The 23465-nt window shown below is 44.8% G+C and overlaps 1 protein-coding gene across 1 annotated transcript in view; it reads left to right on the forward strand.

Annotated features, from left to right (window-relative positions):
• The window catches only part of FRMPD4 (FERM and PDZ domain containing 4), a 535991-nt gene that overhangs the window by 302774 nt on the left and 209752 nt on the right, over positions 1–23465 (forward strand). The window contains exon 2 of the mRNA XM_081080933.1: positions 6264–6380. Within this exon, the coding sequence (XP_080937059.1) occupies positions 6264–6380 (117 nt within the window). The remainder of the gene's footprint in view (positions 1–6263; positions 6381–23465) is intronic.

Here is a 23465-nt window from a genome sequence, read left to right on the forward strand (position 1 = left end):
ATGGGTTGCCTCCTGCACGACCCCTGACTAGGGCCTTGACTGGAATCAAACCTATGACCCTTCAGGCCAGTACTCTATCCACTGAGCCAAACAGGCTTGGGCTACAGCATCCTTTTTTCTGATACTGAATGGTGTTTCTTGGGAAACTCAAGTCACCATAGCAGCCTACAGATCACTTCTAATAGGTCAGTTTTGCTCTCAAGATTTGGTTCAGGGCCGAGAGCTGTGCCCGCAGGAGGAGACCCTGGGTCGCTCGCCCATGGTCCCAACACTAATAGCTCTGCAACTGTGCCTTACCCTTCGCAGCTGCTCCCTCTTCATGCATCCAGATCGTTTTTGTCAGGACAGTTTCAATCTGTTGCTGAGAATAGATGGGCGAAGCACAAAGTTGCAAACCAGTTCAGTGAGTCCTGGGGAGTTTCCGGAGGGCCTGAAATAGCCCTGCCGATGTAGGTCGCTATTTTTAAGGCTGAGCTAAGTGTTTGAAAGTGGCTCACACAGCCGTGATCTCGAGTTGAAGTCACAGAACATCGGACTTGCAAGGAATCTCGAGGCCGGGCCGAGACCAGTGGAAACTGACCCTCTGTACACACAGCTGGGATTCCTGGCTCCTGGGGAAACGTGTCTAATATTTTCTTCTCCTTTGAGAGCAGCTTGCACTCTTCAACTTTGGACCTTACAGAGAGGTGTCACTGGGGCTAGTTTTTAACCCGTTCTTGCTAGATGAGGGGCAAAAAATAGATGATGATCCTTCTGCCCTTTTTCTATTTTGAGAATGGATAAAACCATTGTGAGTCCTGTATCCCTCCAGGGTTATACGGAGCTTTATTTGGCAGAGTCTTTATAACACAGGATATTGTGATCCAGACAACATAGAATCCTTAGCACAGAGCTTGGCATCGAATAATCCCTTAATAAATGTCAGGAGTTGTTAACAACTTGCCTCTCTTCAAAATAGAGCCCATTCTTTTTATTATTTTTTAAAAATATTTTTATTGATTTCAGAGAGGAAGTTGGGGGAGAGAGAGAAGGAGAAACATCATTTATGAGAATCATTGATTGGCTGCTTCCTGTACGCCCTCTACTGGGGATCGATCCCACAACCCAGGCACGTGCCCTTGACCACAATAGAATCCTGGACCCTTCAGTCTGCAGGCCGACGCTCTACCCACTGAGCCAAACCAGCTAGTTTATATGCACTGGCCCTGCTGCTGCTCTACAAGGGGCCACCTCTTCGTCTCTGGGTAGAAGAAACTGTGTCTTCAGCAATGATTGGATGGGCGGCATTTGGGAGTGGTGGGGAGTTTGGTGCAGCCATAGAGGTGGGATTCAGCAGAGGGTAAACTGTCAGCTTCAAGGATGGATGTTGTGGTTTTGGTGGACTACCAGTGAGCACACTGCATAGCGTGGGAGCCCAGTCCCCCCAGGTAGGACCTGCATCCTTGTTTTTTCTCCAGACTGTCATTGCATATGTACAAACACTGTTATCTCTTTTCTACTCCCCCTTTTAAGTTTTTGAGTTCTACTCATGCCTTTCTGACCCATGTATTTTTTTAAAATATATGTTTTTATTGATTTGAGAGAGAGGAAGGGAGAGGGAGAGAGATCTAGAGAATCATCAAGGAGAGAGAAACATCCATTGGCTGCCTCCTGCATGCCACCTACCGGGGATCGAGCCCACAACCAGGGCATGTGCCCTGATCTGGAATCCAACCGGAGACCTCATGAGATGATGCTCAACCAAGTGACCCCCACTGGCCAGGGCCCTGACCCATGTATTTCATATCAACACATGAGCAGACAGGTTTCTAGTCATGTCTGAGTTTTATTATTCAATCATTTGTTTTGTAACAACTGCTGTCCCTTGACCTGAATTAACTCCATTAGTGTTTGTGGATTTTTCCAGTAGCTTCACTTGGTGTTTTCTGACAAAAGGATTTATTGGGAAACAACTTCGTGGACAGTTGCTTACGACTTCCTGAACATTGTGGACAGGACACAGTGTGGCTCATAATAGAACACTGGCTTCCTCCTCATTATTACAGCTCTTTCATTTGCATGTCAATTATATTAGGGAGGCTGTGTCTTTCTTTTAGTGATTTAGACTGTGGGTGTGGGGGGTTGGGAGAAGGGAAGAAAGGAAAAGAGAAGAGAAAAGACAGTCTACTGTTTTGTCTTCAATAAGTTAGCCGAGCCCTAGCCAGTTTGGCTCAGTGGATAGAGTGTCAGCCTGTGGACTGAAGGGTCCCGGGTTCAATTCTGGTCAAGGGCACTTGCCAGGTTTGCAGGCTCCATCCCCAGGGTGGGGTGTGCAGGAGGCAGCCAATCAGTTATTCTCTCTCATCACTGATGTTTCTATCTCTTTCTCCCTCTTCCTTCCTCTCTGAAATCAATTTAAAAAATTATGTATATATAAAATAAGTTAGCTGTGCTGGGAAAGGTGGACGTTCGGATACAGTACATAAATTAATAATGCACAATAAATTGTTGTGCTCTCAGCATAGGCCTCCTTTCACTTTCAAGAATATTCTCTGTGGCACCTCACACTGCACGAACCCTTTTCCAGCCTTTGTAATAGCGGATATCCTGTGTTCATACCCCTCCGGGCCTGTTCTTTTCGGTCCTCCCCTTAGAAAGCATGCACCTGGGAGTGCAGAGAAATTGGCGGTTTCTGGGGTAGCTCGGGGTGGAAATTCATGTGTTTTCTCGCTGCAGGAAAGCAGCACCTTTTGTAAAACACAGCCCTAGGAAAAGGCTGCTGCTGACTTCTGCATGAAGAAGAGGAACAAACGCTCCCCGCGTCTTTGTTTTTGAATAGTCATCCAGCCAGAAATCACCCCGCTGTGCATTCTAAATGTGCCAGATGCGGGCTCAATGTGTGAGCTCTCGCTCACCACACTTCGTGAAGGATGTGGGAAAACCGAAAGGAAGTTCAAGAGAATTGAGGGAGGCAGTTAACATGATGCAAAAGAGTTCCTCTCCACCTTGCTTACAGGAAATGGGCTTGCTTCCCCAGGGAGTAGTGTTGGGTCATGGTCAAGTGCATGAGCTGGCGGGGAGGGTTGCGGTGCGTTACCCTGCAACCTGGGGAATGAAGTCTCTCCTCATCACAGAAAGGTTGACACCCCTGCCCGGCCGGCGTGGCTCAGTGGTTGGGTGTGGACCTATGAACCAGGAGGTCAGGGTCCGATTCCCGGTCAAGGGCACATGCCTGAGTTGGGGGCTCGATCCCCAGTGTGGGGCGTGCAGGAGGCAGCCGTTCCATGATTCTGTCTCCTTATTGATGTTGTTGTAATGTACCCCGCGAATCACAGAAGGACGCCTCAAGAAGTCGAATTAAAGAGTCACATTTATTGCAATCCGGGACTATGAGGGGTCATCCCCAAATCTCATAGTAATAAGATGGTGGCAAAACCAGACTTATATAGGCAAAACTCACAAAGGTATTGATTACATCTCAGGGTTTGGAATGTGGCACCTGGCTCCCAAAAAAGCAGATTACAGAAGCAGAATTAAGCATGTTAATTACAGTTTCGGGTCTCGGGGTCACTGAAGTGACAGAAATACATTATCTAGAGCCCTTGGGTAACCTGGGTTAAACTTAGGCATGTTATCTAAATTACAGTTTTGGGTTTCCAGATCACTGAGTTGATAGAAACACATTATCTAGAGCCCTCGGGTCTCCCGACCACTGAGTTGTCAGGACAATTTAGAGTAATTGTGCTGTCCTGGTCTCGGGACCACTGAGGCAGCTGGTACGCACCACCTGTGGCCACTAAAACAATTTAGGGTAATTGTGCTGTCCTGTTTCCCAGGTACAGAAGAATGTGCTTCGATAACCAGTAAGATCACAATTAATGGGATAGTCATTCAATCAATAAGGCGTTCAATCAAAAGGGATGATTTATACAATTCAGAAAATCAAAATAACCTGTCCATTGTTAAAAAAAGCAAATAGGTACCATACTTCAATGTCTCTCTCTCTCTCTCTTCCTCTCCCTATCTCTCTGAAATCAATAAAAAATATTTTTTTAAAGAAAGGTTGACAAATCAAAATAAATAAATAAAAAGAAATTAATAAATACTAAAAGAAAGGCTGACACCCCGGTTTTGGGTGCTGTTCCCATGAGATCTGCCATTGAGAGTGAAGTTGTGAATGTGGTGCCTGGCGTCGGAGGGTATTGACTGGCGGATGGTGTGGCCCGGGCAGGTCATCCCCCTCCTCCCCACACTCTTTGGGGCGGGTCTGCGACGGGGAGCTGCCCAGGGCTCTTGCAGGCCATCCAGAGAGGAACTGCACCTGGACCAAAAAGCCACGTGATGCGCAATATTGCTCAATCCGAACTGGTATCGCTCATTTCCTTTGCATCGATAAGCTCGGCGGGCGTCTTGGGCATCCATGAGAGATCAGTGCAATTTCTGCAGGAGCCCCCGCAACGGGGCGCAGGCCTCTGGCTGGGGGTGGTGACCACCTGTTGGTCACGCGGAGTCACTTCCCCCTTCCTCTTCATCTTGCAAAGGCAGCGTTTCAGCAAATTCTCAGTAACCCCTCCTTCCATGTTGCTGATGAGGCAAAATGTCAAAGCTAATATGTGGCTTTTCGCTGCAAATGACATGGAGAGTTTGTCTCGGGCTGAATGGCGCTCCTTGCTTGCAGTGTGGTTACAGGCGTGGAAAGTTTGCCTTTTGTGAGAGGCGTTCAGGATACTGAGGCTTGGGTTGTTTGACCCCAAGACCCATAAAACTGGGAGTTTATTTTGACTCGTGGGTTTCTATTGTGGTGTGATATCCACTTATGTGCCAAACTGTCCTAGTAGCTTTTCTTGGTAATGCTCAGTTCATGGAAAGTGTGCAGAACTTTTGCTCAGAATTGGCTTGTGTGTCCTTAGGAAACTTGCTTCATCCTGCTGAGCCATTCATTGCATTCACCTCACAGGACCTCTGGGAAAAGGCACCCGAGAGCCCAGCTGGTGTTGCTCAGTGGTTGCCGGGCATAAATCAAACCACTGTCCGGATATCAGACCCGGGCCTTGAAAAGTCTGTCACATGCAAGAAAAGTGTGTGGTGATAATCTGAAGAGAAACCACCCCCCCCCCCCACACACACACACCTTATGTAGCTGAAAATATTGGTGGGAGCTGAGCACTCTGGGGGCATTCAGTGGGGGTTTCTTGAATTGAGGCTCATAGACCGGGGTGAGTCTCTAAACCATCTATGTCAGATTCAAAGGCTAATACGGGCCAAATAAACAAGGTTTAAGCTTCTGTGGGCCCCAAGAAAACAAAAGCTTCCATTTTCATAGAAACGTAGGTTTATTTCGTTAGAGACATGCTGAGTATAAAGGGCTGAAATAAATGAGTCATCGTGAACATATAATAATAGAACATTTTAATAAAAATTAATATTTTTCTTGAACATTCACTTAACAAACACTGAATAACTGCACAAATTAATAAGCGTCACACAAATAAACCTGTTTTTCTTGTTCTCTGAAAGCGAAATATTTCCTGTTGTGCACACCAAACAAGTCAGTCCAAGACTATTGACGTGGCCATCGGCTGCTAAAATATTAAAGGGTGTGCCTGTGTGTAAAGGAAATGAATGCAACACGATAGTTATCAGTCATTAGCGAATGTTGTAGTTCATTATTCATAATTATGTGTAACAGGATACTGTAAAAATTAAGTTATGAAATTTTTATTAAAACGTTTCTTAGCCGAAACCGGTGTGGCTCAGTGGATAGAGCGTCGGCCTGCGGACTGAAAGGTCCCAGGTTCGATTCCGGTCAAGGGCATGTACCTTGGTTGCGAGCATATCCCCAGTAGGAGATGTGCAGGAGGCAGCTGATCGATGTTTCTCACTCTCTATCTCTCTCCCTTCCTCTCTGTGGAAAATCAATAAAATATATTTTAAAAAAAACAAAAAACGTTTCTTACATACTGTTATATTGGCTGGGCCGCAAAAATATTCATTGTGAGCTGCATGCGGCCTGCGGGCCGCGAGTTTGACATGCTTGCTCTCAACCCCTTTAGAGGTTAGGTCAAAACTATTTTGCTAGCCCTGCCCATGTCACTCAGTGGTTGAGTGTCACGGTTTGCTTCCTGGTCACTGCACATGCCCCGGTTATGAGCTTGATCCCCAGTAGGGGGCGTGCAGGAGGCAGCCGATCGATGATTCTCTCTCCTCATTGATGTTTCTGTCTTCCTCTCTGAAATCAATAAAGTCCGTTGTAATGATGCTTTTCTTTCTTTCTTCTTTCACAGCCACAGGACGAAGTCTTCAGGCTGGCCACCTCCCTCGGGAACCTGGGGCTTGAACCAGGTCCCGCCCTATGGATGGGAGATGACGGCGAGCCGGGATGGCCGGGACTGCTTCATCAGGTAGGTGGCACGGACGACATCACGGCAAGATCTCTGGCTCGTGGCTCTCTCTGTTTGCCCCTCTACTCGGGAGAATTAACAGACTTCAACTAGGGACTCCTAGGCATTGGGAGGCCATTACACAACCAACTTGATTGCCTGTGTTTTCTGTCTCTTGTCACATGGGTTTGCTTTGTTCTTGGCCAAGCACCATCTTAGAGTGACAGTTGCCCATATGGCATGGTAACCGTGGGCCAGAACAGAAGTTTTCCTTCATAAATCCAAGGCCCGCTATACTCATTGTCTGAGGCGAACAAAAAAGTTTGCCATGAGGAGTATCACTGAGAATGCTTTGTAGAAATAGTCAATTCCCGAAATGTAACGGACGCACCCATAACTAGAAAAGTCAGCTCAAAGGATGGTGCCCATAAAGGATCGGGTCATACATTTCTCACAGGGATATTGTTACCAGGAAACCCCCAGTTGGGCTCGGGCTGCCTGTCGCTGTGCCCAATAACGAAGGCACGGTTGACTCATAGAAGGCATTAATTGAGACGGCCAGCCAACCAAGAAGACAGGGTGTCTTACAGCCAGGCGCCGGGGACAGGATTATAAGGGGAGTGGGCTAGGGTGATATGTGCAGGCCTGGGGGTCTGCAGACGTCGGCTATTGCCCTTAGTCATCAGGCGATGAGATGGTGTTGACGAGATGATGTTGACTCCTGGTGGGTCAGCCTGACCATGCTTATCTGCTCTGCCTGCTGGATTCCCAGCTGAGTCACCTCCCCAATCACTTCCCACAGGCCTTGAAAAGGAAACTTGAGAAAAACTTAACCCCCTATTCACATAAGGATATGTGTTCTAAGATTTAAAATAATGGGATTACTTTTCAGATTAATTCAGGTGCTCTGTCAATACGATTATAAGCCCCCCCATCCTCCCAATCGATATTGGGTAAGAATTTGGATTGTTGTGGAAGCTCCTATTTTAATTCTGGTAAAATATGTATACTATAAAATTTGCCATTTTTATTTATACCAATGAGTGCCATTAAGTATGTTCAAAGTGTTGTGCAACAATCATCAGAATCCTTTTCTAGAGCTTTTTCTTATCCCCAATAGAAACTCTGTACCCATTAAGCCAGCGGTCGCCAACCTTTCGGACCTCATGGACCACGAGTGGTCTGCAGACCACCGGTTGGCGACCGCTGCATTAAAGAATAACTTTCTATTCCCCCTCTCCAACCCCTGGTAAACTGTGTTCTCCTTTCTGTCTCTATGAATCTGTCTGTTCTAGATACTCACCAAAGTGAAATCATATAGTGTTTGTCCTTTTGTGTCTGTCTTATTCCACTCAGCGTAATGTCCTCAAGGTTTATCCATGCTGTAGCACATATCAGAATTCCATTTCTCTTTAAAAATTAATAATATTCCCTTGTATGGGTATATATCACATTTGCTCATCCATTCATCTGCCAATGGGTCGTTGGGGCCCTTGTGAACAGTGCCTCTTTAAATACCGGTGTACAAATTTCTGTTTGTGTCCCTGTTTTCCACTTTCTTGGGGACCTAGTTGGGAGCGGAATTGCTGGATCATATGGTAATTCAGCATTTACCTTTCTGAGGACCCGCTCAACATTTCCACAGTGCTCTGATGCTTTGCAGTTGTATGAGAAGAATACTTATAAAACACTTCTCAGAACAGCAAGGGTCTGGCCTGCTTTCTTCTCCAACCTAAGTGAAATTCTTAGTTATGAGGAACGAGTGACATAGATTTGCAATCTGGAAGCACAGTTTGCCCTGGTCTAATACAATTGAGCAGAGACTGGTGGCCAAGGGGAACGAATCTTTCACACCGCAGGATGCATTGTTTTGTGGAGTGACCAGCAAACACAGGCTCATCATGAGAGGTGGGGAGTCATTTTTGTAAGAATTAAAATACCGCCCTGACCAGTTTGGCTCAGTGGATAGAGCGTCAGCCTGCGGACTGAAAGGTCCCAGGTTCGATTCCGGTCAAGGGCATGTACCTTGGTTGCAGGCACATCCCCAGTAGGGAGTGTGCAAGAGGCAGCTGGTCGATGTTTCTCTCTCATCGATGTTTCTAACTCTCTATCCCTCTCCCTTCCTCTCTGTAAAAAAATCAATAAAATATATTTAAAAAAATAAAAGAATTAAAATACCTGCCAAGATTGGGGATTTGATCTCTGGGGCATCCCGTACCTTCATGCTTGGATTGTTGGAACATAGCTAGGAAGACAGTCACATGTTTCCCAGTATCTGTAGCTCAGATCTCTTCCCTTCCTAGAATTGCTCTGGGGCGGAGAGAACGCCCCTCTTCAAAGTACAGTTGGGGGCTGAAGGGCTTGCCTCCTGGGTCCCTCCTGGGAAATTCAAGTTGCCCTTGAACATGACCCACTGCAGGGCGCCCTCATGTTGCTAGAAAGATATTTTTGTCCTGCATTGTGCCATCTATTTTGTAACATGGTTATGGGTTTATATAATAGACTCAGTTGGGGTGGCCTAGATGCTTTGATTCAACACAGTCAAAATTTCTGGCAAAAAAGTAAAATTTTCAAAAAACATGGATCATGACTTTATGAAGGCATAGCTCAGACTTCTCTAATTACAGTGGTTTTTTCTTGTCCTCTGGTAGATTTGGGTTCTAGGCTATTTGATCAATAGATTAAAACCAAGACTAGCCCTGGTGTCACTTTAACATGGGCAGTGGCCTAATTCCAGCTGTTGAATGTGTAAGGGCCAATCATCAAGGTAATAGAAAAACCTATACTGATTACTAAACGGTAAGCTTTAGAACCAGATGATCAGTGTCACTTTTCCAAATCTGTGGGTTTGTTGTTGTTGTTTTTACTTGAAAAGTAAATCTCCACAATCCTCAGGGACAGTTTTAAGATGTCCAGAACAGTAGTACTTTGGCCTGGCTTGTGTCGCTCAGTGGGGGATCATCAACCTATGAACCAGGAAGGGGCTCAAGATCCAATTCCAATTCAGGTCACATGCCCAGGTTGCAGGCTTGATCCCCAGCAGGGGGCGGGGAGGCAGACAATCAATGATTCTCTCTCATCTTTGATGTTTCTATCCCTCTCTCTGTCTCTCTTCCTATCTGAAATCAATAAAAACATATATATTTTAAATGTGGTTACCAGTCTAAAATCACCTGTTTTCCTTGCATTATCAAAAAAAAAAAACAACACCACAGTAGTACTTTGGAAATTATTTGTACTTTCCTCGTCACTAATGAGTTTTACAAATAAAGGGAATCATTCTGATTTGTTTTTTTCTTACCTGCTGAGTAATGTCCATTATAAAGAGATACTCTAATTACCTGAGTTTCTGGGGAGCCCCAGTTTGCAGTGTGGAGTATATCTCTACTCATTAGTTGTAGAAGTTAAATGAACAACTTGAAAATGAGTTCATGGCTAGCAATTAGCACCTTTGCATTTAATTTTTCACTCTTTCACATCGTCTCTTTGAAAGAGATTAGATGTCTTCATTTTTTTTCTTTTTTTAAAAAAATATTTTTTCCTCTTTCCTCTCTCTAAAATCAATTTTAAAAAACATCCTCTGGTGAGGATTTTAAAAAGTCAAAAAGTCGTATAACTCGCCGAAACCGGTTTGGCTCAGTGGATAGAGCGTCAGCCTGCGGACTGAGAGGTCCCGGGTTCGATTCCGGTCAAGGGCATGTACCTGGGTTGCGGGCACATCACCAGTGGGAGATGTGCAGGAGGCAGCTGATCGATATTTCTCTCTCATCGATGTTTCTGGCTCTCTATCTCTCTCCTTTCCTCTCTGTAAAAAATCAATAAAATATATTAAAAAAAAAAAGTCGTATAACTCAAGCATTTACTTACTCTTCCTTTTAGAACAGGTAAATACTAAATAAATGAATATTAATAAGTTTCTAAGATAGAATACTTCTATTGATTGACAGTAGAACTTTCCCAGCTCAATAAAAGCCACACAATTTGTGTGAATTCCTGATATGATGAAAATCCCAACGTTAATCAATGATCAGTCCTCTTATTAATATTATTGACTTTAGAAACAGAGAAAGGAAGGGGGGAGGGAGAGAGAGAGAGAGAGAGAGAGAGAGAGAGAGAGAGAGAGAGAGAGAGATTTGTTGTTCCACTCATTGATGCACCCATTGGTTGATTATTGTACATGCCCTGACCAGGGATCGAACTGCAACTTTGGAGTATAAGGATGATGCTCTAACTACTGAGCTGTCTGGCCAGGGCCTAGATCAGTGATCTTAATTCGGAAGTAGCTCTCTATTCTTTTTATATATAAAAAAAACACCAACAAAACCAGGTTTGTTTGCAGATATGAAAAACCAATGATGTCAAAATGAATATTACGTGTCACTCTTGCATTCAAAGTGGGCGGTGGGTACTAGACAAATATTTCTGCTGAGCAGGGCTGCAAATATGTATAATTATAGACTAGAGACCATCCTGTGTTATTTATTTTCCATTCCTTCGTTCAATGGAACGAGAACATGTTTGTTCATGGGGGGTGGGGAGAGTAAATGCAAAAATAATGTGCTTCATAAGTTTGGGGGTGTGATGTTCGTAGATGGAGGCAAATGGTAAAACCAGGAAAATATGAGGACACTAGCTGGCAAGATTGATTATGAGGTGAGTTGGAGTCTGCGGATAGGCATGGCGTGGGGGAGACTAGAGGCTCATTCCCAAAGACATGCCCTGATTTCCAAGTTCTAAGTTTTGGAGGCTGATGTTTTCCTGTTTTAACCCGCTGGTTTTCTGGCCCCCTCCACCCTGTGAGCCTACAAGGTGCTTATTGGACAAGGCACGCTGTTCTGTTATTCTATCCGCGGCTCCCATGGTGGGCAATTAAACAGGCTCCGCATCGTCTTAATGCAGAATTCAATTCTGAAACCTGAATAGTGGAGATTAGTAACGAGATGTGGAAACGTCCGCTTTATCCTCCAATATCGACTTAGCCCAACGTGGGAGAAGGTTAGCCATTCCGATCCGCCAGTCAGTTCTGTGGTCAATGTGCAGTTTTTGGGGGGCCCATCCATCTCCAGGAAGGCCTGATCCGAAAAGAGACAAGCCCCCTTTCGTGTTAATCACAGCAGAAGACAGTCAAGTCAGTGTGGCAGGATTCTGTCCTCGTGGAAATTAGAAATGGTGCCTGGCCGGTGTGGCTCAGTGGTGGAGCATGGAACTATGAACCAGGAGATGAGGGTTTGATTCCCTGTCAGGGCACATGCCTGGGTTTCGGGCTCCATCCCCAGTAGGGGGCGTGCAGGAGGCAGCAAATCCATGATTATCTCTCATCATTGATGTTTCTATCTCTCTCTCCCTCCCCCTTCCTCTCTGAAATCAATAACAATCTATAATAATAAAAGTGTAATATGCTAGTTAGACCAGACAGCCGAACGTCCTTCCAGACGTCTGTCAAAACGGCCTTCCGGATGAAGCCAGGGCTGCGAGGACCAAGCCCCTTGCACAAATTTCATGCATCGGGCCTCTAGTATATATAGATAGATAGATAGATATAGATATAGATATAGATATAGATATAGATATAGATATAGATATAGATATAGATATAGATATAGATATAGATATATAGATATTTTAAAAGAAATGCCAAAGCCTTACCTCATTCTTATGTGTGATTCTCCAAGCATTCCCTCTAGGCCAGTGGTTCTCAACCTTCCTAATGCCGCGACCCTTTAATACAGTTCCTCATGTTGTGGTGACCCCCAACCATAAAGTTATTTTCGTTGCTACTTCCTAACTATAATTTTGCTACTATTATGAATCGTCATGTAAATATCTGATATGCAGGATGTATTTTCATTGTTACAAATTGAACATAATGAAAGCATCGTGATTCATCATAAAAACAATATGTAATTCTATATGTGTTTTCCGATGGTCTTAGGCGACCCCTGTGAAAGGGTCATTCGACCCCCCAAAGGGGTCGCGACCCACAGGTTGAGAACCACTGCTCTAGGCTCTGCCTAGTCTAATTCAAGTGTCCCTAAGAAGGAAGGAGGAGTGGATTATCTTCAAACATTGATCCCTAGTTCTAGGGCTGTTCTTCAATATTTTTTCCTCAATCGTTACCCCAAGTTTTCATAAGAAGTCTCACTGTTATTCTGCGGATGAGACCCTGAATCCCTGACTGTGTGATGTTTCTTCTGGAACTTTTCCTTCTCTAAATGTTTGGTAAAAAGTCAAGAAGAGCCGGAACCGGTTTGGCTCAGTGGATAGAGCGTTGGCCTGCGGACTGAAAGGTCCCGGGTTCGATTCCGGTCAAGGGCATGTACCTGGGTTGCGGGCACATCCCCAGTAGGAGATGCGCAGGAGGCAGCTGATCGATGTTTCTCTCTCATCGATGTTTCTAACTCTCTATCTCTCTCCCTTCCTCTCTGTAAAAAATCAATAAAATATATTTTTAAAAAAAAGTCAAGAAGAGTTCCTTTATAAAGATGGATGTGGGTGCCGTGGGTGCCTCCATTGCCTTGTAACATTCTCATATTCGAAGCACATGTCAGTTTCCCACTATGTCAAGCCTGCATTGTTAATGCACATCCGACAAAAGACAAATGAATCTGCGAGATTATACAAGTTGTTCCCCTTTGTTTGTGGCGATAAAATGCAGATCTTTCTGGAAATTAACTGTTCTGCCAATAAAAGAAATAAGAGAGATCTATTTGAGGTAGATTGCTCTATTATTTTGTTAGGTTTTAAATATCCAGTGTTAAGCGCCGGCTCATTTACTTAGATAGATAGACAGATAGATAGATAGGAAGGATTGGCATGATATTAAAGAAGAGGCCGTTTGCCTCACTTCTGTGGTTTGGGGAAGAATTCTTAAATAAAATATATCACTTGCAGTGCACACGATGAATTCTGCATAAAGTGCCGATAATTGCCTAATGGCGAGAGCAAGTGCCATTTAGGTAAATGAATTCCTTAGGATGCGAGCATCCAGGCAAGGGGAGGAAGGTAGATTGTCATTTTGGAAATGCAGGAACAGCGTATGCGTGATCGTGTCATTGCTGGAAGTGAGAGGTAATCACGTTGTGTCAACGTGAAAGCTCCCGAGTGGAACATTAGGGGCTGTTTCTCCCCATCTTCGGATCAGATTTGTTTTCTTGCGCTTCTGACAAAGCTCCTAGCTGCTGAGTTAATCCTCTCTGCTCCTCGCGGTTAGGGGAGTGTGCAGAGCTAATGGGAAGGCTGTTAAAGGAAGGCTGTGAAATGACACGTCATTCCAGCTCTCACTTGGCACGTGACACAGGGCCGTGTGCTGAGCAGAACTGTCCCCCATCACAGGCTCTTTCCTTGTCCTGTCCATTTCTTCTGGAAACATTGCTGCTGGCCGGCCGGCATGACTCAGTGCTTGAGCGTCCACCTAGGAACCAGGAGGTCATGGTTCGATTCTGGTCAAGGGCACAGGCCCTGGTTGCAGGCTTGATCCCCAGTGTGGGCCATATAGGAGGCAACCAATCCATGATTTTCTCTCATCATTGATGTTTCTGTCTCTCTCTCCCTCTCCCTTTCTCTAGCTCTAAAATATATAAAAATATATTTTTTCAAAAAGACACCCTAGCTCAGGGGTGGGCAACCTTTTTGTGAGTGCGTGCCAAAACCAGCAAAATCTCTGACTCAAAATTCTTCTGCATGCCAACCCTAATTTTTTGAGAACATGTTACGCCTACTTGATTTCTCTTAAGGTGTACGTTTGTGAAGAACCTTGAAGAAATAATAAAATTCATTCAAGCGACAAAAAAAAACCAATATATGATGACAAAAAATACATTTATTTTTTAATGTATACATGTTATGTAAAATTATTTATCTAAGATGAACCTACACTGAATTTATCTAAAAATTTAAAAAGTCAATATTAAGAAAAAAATTGTAAATGGAAGATTATAAGAGAGGGTTTTGCGTGCCAGCAAAGTTATTGGCGTGCCATGTTTGGCACGCGTGCCAGGGGTTGCCCACCCCTGCCCTAGGTGGTTTGGTTTAGTGAATAGAGCATCAGCCTGCGGACTGAGGGGTCCTGGGTTCGATTCCGTTCAAGGGCACATGCCTGGGGTGTGGGCTCGATCCCAAGTGGGGGGCATGCAGGAGGCAGCCGATCAATCATTCTCTGTCATTATTAATGTTTCTATCTCTCCTTCCTTCCTCTCTGAAATCAATAAAAATATTTTTTTTAAAAAAAGGAACTTTGCTGGTTTTCGTAATCTGGCCAGAAGTCCCTCAAACACTGGGCCTACTGGTCCGCAGGCCCAGGTCTCTGAAGGGATTGAAATTTCTGCATTTCCTTGGGCCACTTGACGACAAGGCACTTTTGGGGGGAGCCGTGGACGCCTGCTGCACTGAGGTGCTCATTCTTCTCCTGAGCTCTTCCGTGGCCCCGAGGGATGTGCACGAAGTGGGGCACAGAGTCCTTTCGGAGTCACAGTGACAGCCACCTGTGAGGACAGGCACCTGGGTGAGCAGGTTGCCGTCACAGCCTGTACTTGAAAGGCTAGCCCGGGGCGGCCTTTGGATCGCCTCCTCCCGGAGCCAAGCCTTGCAGAGAGCAATTTTGATGTCATCGCCCGGAGCTGGGGCACAGGCAGGACACTGTGGCCTGTGCCAAGTGCCAAGTGGGGGTGAGGGTGTCGCTGCCAAGTGACTTGGCTGAACTTCAGAGGACACGGGGTCACCTCTGTGGCAGGAGCCTGTCATTGTTGTCTGCGCTCCTGTATAGCAGGAGAGGGGGCTGGGGACAGAGGGCTTTGCCGTGGCCCACCAGGGGGGTGGGCTGTAGCAGTTCCCCGCCAAGCCCTTGCCCTCTAGCTCCTCTCAAAGCTTGAGTGAGCGTTAGCTGGTGTGGCTCAGTGGATAGAGCATCAGCCTGCAGATCAAAGGGTTCCAGGTTCGATTCCAGTCAAGGGCACGTGCCTCGGTTGCAGGTTCCTCCCTGGCCTGGGTCCTGGTCTGGCTTGTGCAGGAGGCAACCCATTGATGTGTTTCTCTCACAGCGATATTTCTCCCTGCCTTCCCCTCTCTCTTCTACTCTCTCAAAAAATCAATGGAAAGCTATCCTCGGGTGAGGACTAAAAAAAAGTTGTCCACCGCATTTTGAAGAAATTCTGCTCATTACCTTTGAGGAAATGTATACAGCTCCTGCGTCAGTGCCCCAGTTCAGTTTTGGTGATTTTCTGCTCCAGGTTCTTGCCTTGGCTTCCATGACACCAGCTCCTTCGCTGGAGGTTGCTCCTCATGTGCCCTCAGCTGGTTGTTTTTTCTGAGTTCAATATTTATACTTCAGTCCCCCCCATTGTCAAGTATACATTTCTACTTAGAATCCTCAACGAAGACACAGGGCTCAGCCTGCCCGCAGTAGCTCAGTGGTTGAGCGTGGACCTATGAACCAGGAGGTCACGGTTCAATTCTCGGTCAGGTCACATTCCCTGGTTGTGGGCTCCATCCCCAGTAGGGGGCATATAGGAGGCAGCTGATCAATGATTCTCTCTCATCCTTGATGTTTCTCTCTCTCTCTCTCTCTCTCTCTCTCTCTCTCTCTCTCTCTCTCTCCCTTCCTCTGTGAAGTCAACAAAAATATATTTTTTAAAAAAGAAACAAGGTTCATGAATTTCAGTATGCTATACCATTTGGTTTATGACCTAACATTGCTGGCAACTCATGACTGTTCTTATACAGGAGATAAAGGAGATCATCAGGGATTCGTTTGCACTGCACAGCTTATTGTCTGGCCAATAGCAGGTGATTAATAAATATTTGCTGAGTAAATATTTAGATATATTTATGTAGGAGTCGATGGATGGATGGATTAATGGATGAAGAGTAGACTTTCTCTGAATCATTTTACACACTAAGTTGTTATTACAGATGCTGCTACACAAATCAGTGAGTGGAAATTATCTCCCTTTAACTTGCTGGTGAAAAATTTCACTCCAGAATACAGACTGTAATGAAGTTGTCTTTGTGATAATGTGATTACAGTGTATCCCAGCAGTATGTGTCATAAAATCACAAAGCACAGAAATTCAACGTAAGAACAGTTTAGCTCTTGTCCATACAAGGAGTGTAATGGTGGGCCATCATTTGGATACCATGAGCCTCACTTTTCTCATTATAAAATAATACGTTTAGCCTAGAAAACTCTATCCGTTGGCTATTTTGTGAGTTACAAGCAATGAAAAATTCTTAACCAGTTTAATTAAATCACAAAAAGAATTTCTTGCCTTTTGTACCTAAAAAGTAAGTGGTGAAACTGTTACAGCCAAGAGGAGGCTTGGGGCACATGACAACTAAACATGATATGATATCCTGGATGACATTCTGGAACCGATAAAGGACATTAGGTAACGTCTAAGGATATTTGAATAAACCGTAGACTTTAGTTACTAATCATGTAGCCATACTGGCTCATTAATTATGACAAATAGTAACTGATGCTAATGTAAAATGTTAACAGTAGGGGATAGTGGCTGACAGATATTCAGGAACTCCCCGTAGTCTTTAGAATTTGTTTCATAATTCTAAAAGTGCTCTAAATAAATTTATATATAAAAAATGCAAAAAGGAAGCTTTCGACCAGCGGTTCTCAACCTGTGGGTCACGACCCCTTTGGGGATCGAACGACCCTTTCACAGGGGTCGCCTAAGACCATCGGAAAACACATATATAATTACATATTGTTTTGCGATTAATCACTATGATTTAATTATGTTCAATTTGTAACCATGAAAATATATCCTACATATCAGATATTTACATTATGATTCATAACAGTAGCAACATGACAGTGAGGAAGTAGCAACGAAAATAATTTTATGGTTGGGGGTCACCACAACATGAGGAACTGTATTAAAAGGCTGCGGCCTTAGGAAGGTTGAGAACTACTGCTTTAGACCCTTACTCTCCCACAGAGAAACTGAGGCAATACATGGACCAATGTCCTTTTGTGAAAACTCTAGAAACCAACTGAGAAATGACGGCACTCAGACCAATGTAAAAGGAAGGAGGAATTCCAGCAAAGGGGGAGGAGCATCTATTCTTGCCCCGCCCCCTGGTCTGGCCCAGTGCATTGTAACCAGGAGGATACCTCCCACACTGAGGATTTTTCCTCAGTCAGAAGCAGAGTGGATCGTGCATCCCAAGTTCTGGTTCATCTGAGGAACCGGTGTCTACCTCGTCTGTCTTTGAATGCTGACAGAGCTCTTGACCTCATGTAGATGCTCCTGGAAGAAGATGTGATCACCATGGCATGTTAGAGCTTCAGTTCCATGGTCACCTTCCAGGGTGAGCAAGAGATTATGGGCTTCTGAAAAGTAGGAACAAGCTACTTAATGAATTGAAAATGACTAAAGCCACACAAAGAAGCCCAAGTAAGACACATCCTCAGAAAAGGTTTGAGAAGTCCTAGAATCTCGAGATGGGCTGAGCAGTGAAGGATTTCCCTGAACAAAGCCAGTCTATAACGGCTGGAAGAGCCCAGCTGGGGTGGCTCAGTGGTTGAACGTTGACCCATGAAGCAGGTGGTCGCAGTTCAGTTCCTGGTCAGGGCGCATGTGTGGGTTGCAGGCTTAATCCCCAATAGGGGGTGTGCAAGAGGCAGCCAATCAATGATTCTCTCTCACCATTGATGTTTCCATCTCTCTCCCCTTCTCCCTTCTTCTCTGAAATCAATAAAAACATATATATTTTTTAATAGATTGGTAGATATTTTTTTAAAAAAAGTAATATACATAATAATTCAAGAAGTTCCAATAACTGCAACCAAGATATATCCCAAAAGACCCACACTGAGACCCATTATAATCATACTGTCAAAGTCAAAGGCAAAGAGAAAACCTTAAAAGCAGCCAGAGGAAAAAGTCATCACCAAAAAGGGAGCTTTCATCAGATTTGGCACATTTCTCCACAGAAGCATTGTCTGCTTGAAGGAGTGGGATGATAAAGTCAAAACGCTAAATAGAAGTCATAACCAAGAATAGTGTTTCCAGAAAAACTGTACTTCAAAATCCAAGGAGCAATTTAGACTTTCTAAGATAAACCAAAGAGCAGGGATTCATTATTAGTAGACTTGCTCTGCGAGAAATTCTAAGAGGAGTCCTTCAAGGTGAAAGCAATAGATGCTAGATTAGCACAAAGCCAACTGAATTATACAGTTCTCCTGTGAATATGAATACATGGACAAATATAGAAACCTATATTAATGGTGATATTGGTGCCTAAATTCACTTTTAATTCCTACGCCCGTGCTATTGCGATGATTTTCACTTTCTCTCAAACCTGTTTTCTTTTTTATCTCCTTCCAGAGAGCCAGCAACAGCCTCTTCCTGCAGGAATTGGAGTTTCCTTGACTTGTTCCTTCCTCTGCTCCTTATTGTTCCACTCTCTTCCCATCCTGCTCTTCCCAGGGTCACCCTCTGAGCCTGAAAATCTTTAAACCCACACTTTGAATAATGACTCCAATCATTTACATGATGGAACTGTGGCCAATGGCTGAAAAATAAAGCCTTTAAGAAATATATCATTGTGCCCTAGCCAGTTTGCTCAGTGGATAGAGTGTTAGCCCTTGGACTGAAGGGCCCTGGGTTGGATTCTGATCCAGGGCACGTACTTAGGATGCAGGCTCAATCCCAGGCCCTGGCTGGGGCTTGTGTGGGAGGCAGCCAATGGATGTCTCCCTCTCACATCGATGTTTCTCTATCTCTGTCTCTCTGCTTTCCTTCCATTCTCTTTCAAGATCAGTGGAAAAATACCCTTGGATGAGGATTAACACTCTTTTAGTTTAGATTACCCATGTTCTTTCCCACACTTGATTGCTGTATCCCATATGGTTGCATTTGTAGGAAAAAGACCTCCTAATTATGTAATACTAGAGGCCTAGTGCACGAAATTCATGCCCCCAGGGGGTGGGGTGGGATAGTGGTCCCTTAGCCTGGCCTGCAATGACGCAAGCATTTTGCGCCCGGACTGGCTTCATCACCAGGGTGACGACCTAACTACCCACTCCCACCGCCCCCCTCTGCAACTCTGTGCCCGCTGCCCAGAAGCCCTCCATGGCCGGGGTGGAATGCTTGCCTTGTTGCTCACTCTTAGTGGCTGCGCCCCCAACCCCTCCGGGACTGGGGGACTCCGGTGGGGCTGAGAGGACTAGGTGCTGCCATCTTTGTGATGTAGTGATGGTTAATTTGCATATTACCCTTTTATTAGATAAGATTTTATTCCTGTGGAATAAAAACTAAGGTGCCGGAAAGTCTGGTGTTTGGGGTCAGCTCTGGATCTAGGCTGCCTGGAGGTGAATCTGTTGTATCTCTTCCCAGTTACAAGATGCTTAACCTCTGTGTAGCTTTCCCCCTCATTTATAAAATGGGCATAATAGTAGCACCTACTCCATTGAATTGTAGGAGAGTTAAATGACTTGTTCACGTGAATTGGAAGAACAGAAAGTTTCATTCACAGTATAGCATGTGTCAGTACTTCATTCCTGTTCATGATTTAATACCACTCAGTTGCCTGGATGGATGACGTTTCATGTATCTGTTCATCAGATGATGAGTGTTTAAGTTGTTTCCACTGCGTGAACTTTTATGTAAAAATCTTTGCCTGTGAGCATATGATTATATTCCTCTTGGGTAGACACATAGGGGTGGAATTGTTGAATCATTTTGTTTCACTCTTAAAGAAACTGACAACTGGTTTCCACTTTGCATTCCTGCCAGCAATGTATGAATGTTCCAATTTCGCCACATTGTCACCGACACTTGTGATTACATGTCTTTTGATTCGAGCCCGCCTGGTGGGTCTGAAGTGCTGTCCCCCTGTGGTTTTGATTTCAATTTCCCTGATGCCAAATGATATTGGCGTTCTTTCCTTACGCTTCTTGACCATCTGCATGTCTTCTCTGCATAACTAGCTATTGAAATGCTTTGCCCGTTTTTAAATGGGGTCATTTATCTTCTTATTCGTAAGTGGGAAGATTATTTTTTACGTTCTGGATGAAACATCTCTTCCGATTTCCTGAAATACGTTGTAGTGCATTTTGTCCCCAGTCTGAGAGTGCCTCAGCGGAGATCGTTTAAAGCTGGAGCGCCTTAAAGTGCCTCCTCAGAGCAGCAGCACTGATGAGCAGTGCCCATGGGCACGTGGCCCACTGTGGGGCCTCCTACTGGGGTGGATTCCTTGGTGTGACTGATTCATCCAAGCGCACTTTTTGTCAGTCTCCCAACAGCAAGAGCTGGGGGTGCAACAAGGCCTGGGTCTGAACGCTGTCATCTGACCTGAATTTTCATTTCAAGTTCCTTCTGTCCTCACCTTTGCTCCTGAAACCCAGAGCAACCAGAGTCTATAATGAGATTCTTCTTCGCTGTATTCTACTTCTTTTAAAAAAATATATTTTTATTGATCTCAGAGAGGAAGGGAGAGGGAGAGAGAGATTGAAACATCAATACTGAGAGAGAATCATGGATAGGCTGCCTCCTGCACGCCCCCTACTGGGGATCGAGCCTGCAACCTGGTCCTATGCCCTTGCCTGGAATCGAACCCGGGACCCTTCAGTCCACAGGCCTATGCTCTATGCACTGAACCAGACCAGCTAGGGTGCACCTTCTTTTTTTTAAGAGAATTAATTGATGGGTAACAATAGGAATATTTTAAATTTCTCGAAGGAAGTTGTCGTATGAGAAAAGTCTGATTTTCCACTAAGCCAAAAAGATTTCTAATGCTTCACAAAATGATGTGGTCACCCGACAGTGTTGCTCAGTGGTTAAACATCGACCTATGAAGCAGGAGGTCATGGTTCGATTTCTGGTTGGGGCACCTGTTTGCAAGCTCCATCTCCAATAGGAGTCAGCCCATCAATGATTCTCTCTCATCATTGATGTTTCTCTCCCTCTCCCTCTTCTTTCCTCTCTGAAATCAATAAAAAAATGTATTTTAAAAAATGTTGTCTTGTACATCAGCATGCCTATCACCGAGAGGAATCACTCACAGATGGCACTTAGTAAATTGTGCATCTTTCACAACTCGCTTGGCTGTAATTGCTGCCTCTGAGAGTCCTAGGAGTGTCAATCCTAGAATTCGAATGCAAAAAATAAGGAGGAAAATGTTTTTTTCTTATCTACAGCCTGCCTCCATCTGCTACACCCAGGCAGAGTCAGGGGTTATCGTGTATCCAAGATCAAATTTTAGAAAGCTGGGGGGAAATAGTCAAGCGGTCCTTGAAAATAATGGTCGTAGCTCATCATTTTCTCTTTTAAACTGTAAACGCATAATCGGCACATCTCTGGAGGGATAGATATTGGTCGAGTAACTGCGAAGGTCCCACGTACCTCATGGTGCTTAATTAAAGCTGTTACTGACTTTCCACTTGCTGGAAAATGACATGCTAGAGGCATCTTTCTGGCTGCGTCTGCCCCTGGAGAACTCAGTGAAGGTGTTTCCACTTATGTTGCCTGGTATTTAGCCTCATTTCTTCCTCTGTTCATTTGCATTTCTGTTTATTTTATTGGCCCTGCTTCTGTTGCTGTAAATGATCCTTGCTAATCCTTCGGGCTCAGGGCTTGCAATATCAATTGGCCCTGCCCCAACATCAGAGATCTGAGCTAAAGCGGGTTTGTTAGTGTGCTATTTTGTTTTTGTTTTCGATCTTCCTTCTTCATGAAGCACAAGAAAATCACCGTAGCCTTGGAATCTGGGTATTTTTTTCTCTTGTTGGTCAGCTGGTTGATTTTGCTTTGCATTCCTGAGACCTCCGCCACTCAAGAGAAAAATCCTTCTCCCATTTTAACCATCCCCTGTATGGCAATCAGATGTAGACAAGAGACTAATTTGCATTGAGTCAATGTACTTGAACTACCCATGCAAAGGTTAGTCTCTAACTACCTGGAACTCAGCCACCAGGAGGCAGGTGATATATTCATTTATTCTGCCAGTAAAGTTTTCTTAAAGAGCTGAGATGCCATGATTGGGATTTTCCCTAAGATATTAGATGACCTTTCTCGAATTTTCATTCCAATGATATCGTATATAATAAAAGGGTAATATGCAAATTGACCCTAAGGTCAATTTGCAGAACCACAGTTCGCTATGATGAGCACTGGCCACCAGGGGGCAGACGCTCAGTGCAGGAGCTGCCCTCTGATGGTTATTGCGCTCCCACAGGGGGAGCTCCGCTCAGCCACAAGCCGGGCTGCAAGTGCATCGGTGGTGGCAGGAGCCTTTCCCTCCTCCTTGGCAGCACTAAGGATGTCCGACTGTGGCTTAGGCCATCTCCCCCTGGGCTGCCAGAGGGATGTCTGACTGCCAGCTTAGGGCCAATCCCCCTGGGAATGGGCCTAAGCCAGCAGGTAGACATCCCCCGAGAGGTCCCAGACTGCGAGACGGCGCAGGCTGGGCTGAGGGATCCTGCCAAGTGCACAAATTTTCGTGCACCGAGCCTCTAATTTTAAAGAATAAGAAATCTCTTTAGCTTAGTGGGGAAATTGAATTTTTCCTTATGCTATAATTTCTGGTGTTTTAAAACCTTTTTGTTGTTATCCATCAACCTGTCAGGCAATGGGAGTTTGTTGGGAAATTGCCATATGCCAAATGGTGTGTTAGGTGCCTTGAGAAACAGATAAAACTGCAAAATGTGGATGTGGTTTCAAGCAGCTTTTTTTTTCTCTTTAATTTAGTGGGTGACATTGGTCAACATGATCATATAGGTTTCAGGCGTGAGTGTCTGTGTTACCAGATCTGTATATTGCACCGTGTGCCCACCACCCAAAGGCAATTCTTCTCCTGTCATTCAAGGAGCTTCATTTAGTTCATCTGTTTGTTTTTTTAATCAATCAACTAATGTTTTCTGAACACCCAGTGTGTGCCAGACACATAATCAAGTTGAGGCAAAATAAACAGGACCAGTATATCTCAGGGCAGTCCCGTTGGAGATCAGAGATTGGACAAAACCTCCAAGAGGTAGGAGCTGGCACAGCCAGTTACCTGTCTCCCTCTCAGGAGTCAGTCTTCTCCAGGCTTCGTTCACCTCTAATGTGGTGGCAAAGCCTCCCTGACCTGACCCAGCCAGCACTGGGCTCC

This window comes from Myotis nattereri (genome assembly GCF_964212035.1).
Source record: "Myotis nattereri genome assembly, chromosome: X".
Classification (NCBI taxonomy): domain Eukaryota; kingdom Metazoa; phylum Chordata; class Mammalia; order Chiroptera; family Vespertilionidae; genus Myotis; species Myotis nattereri.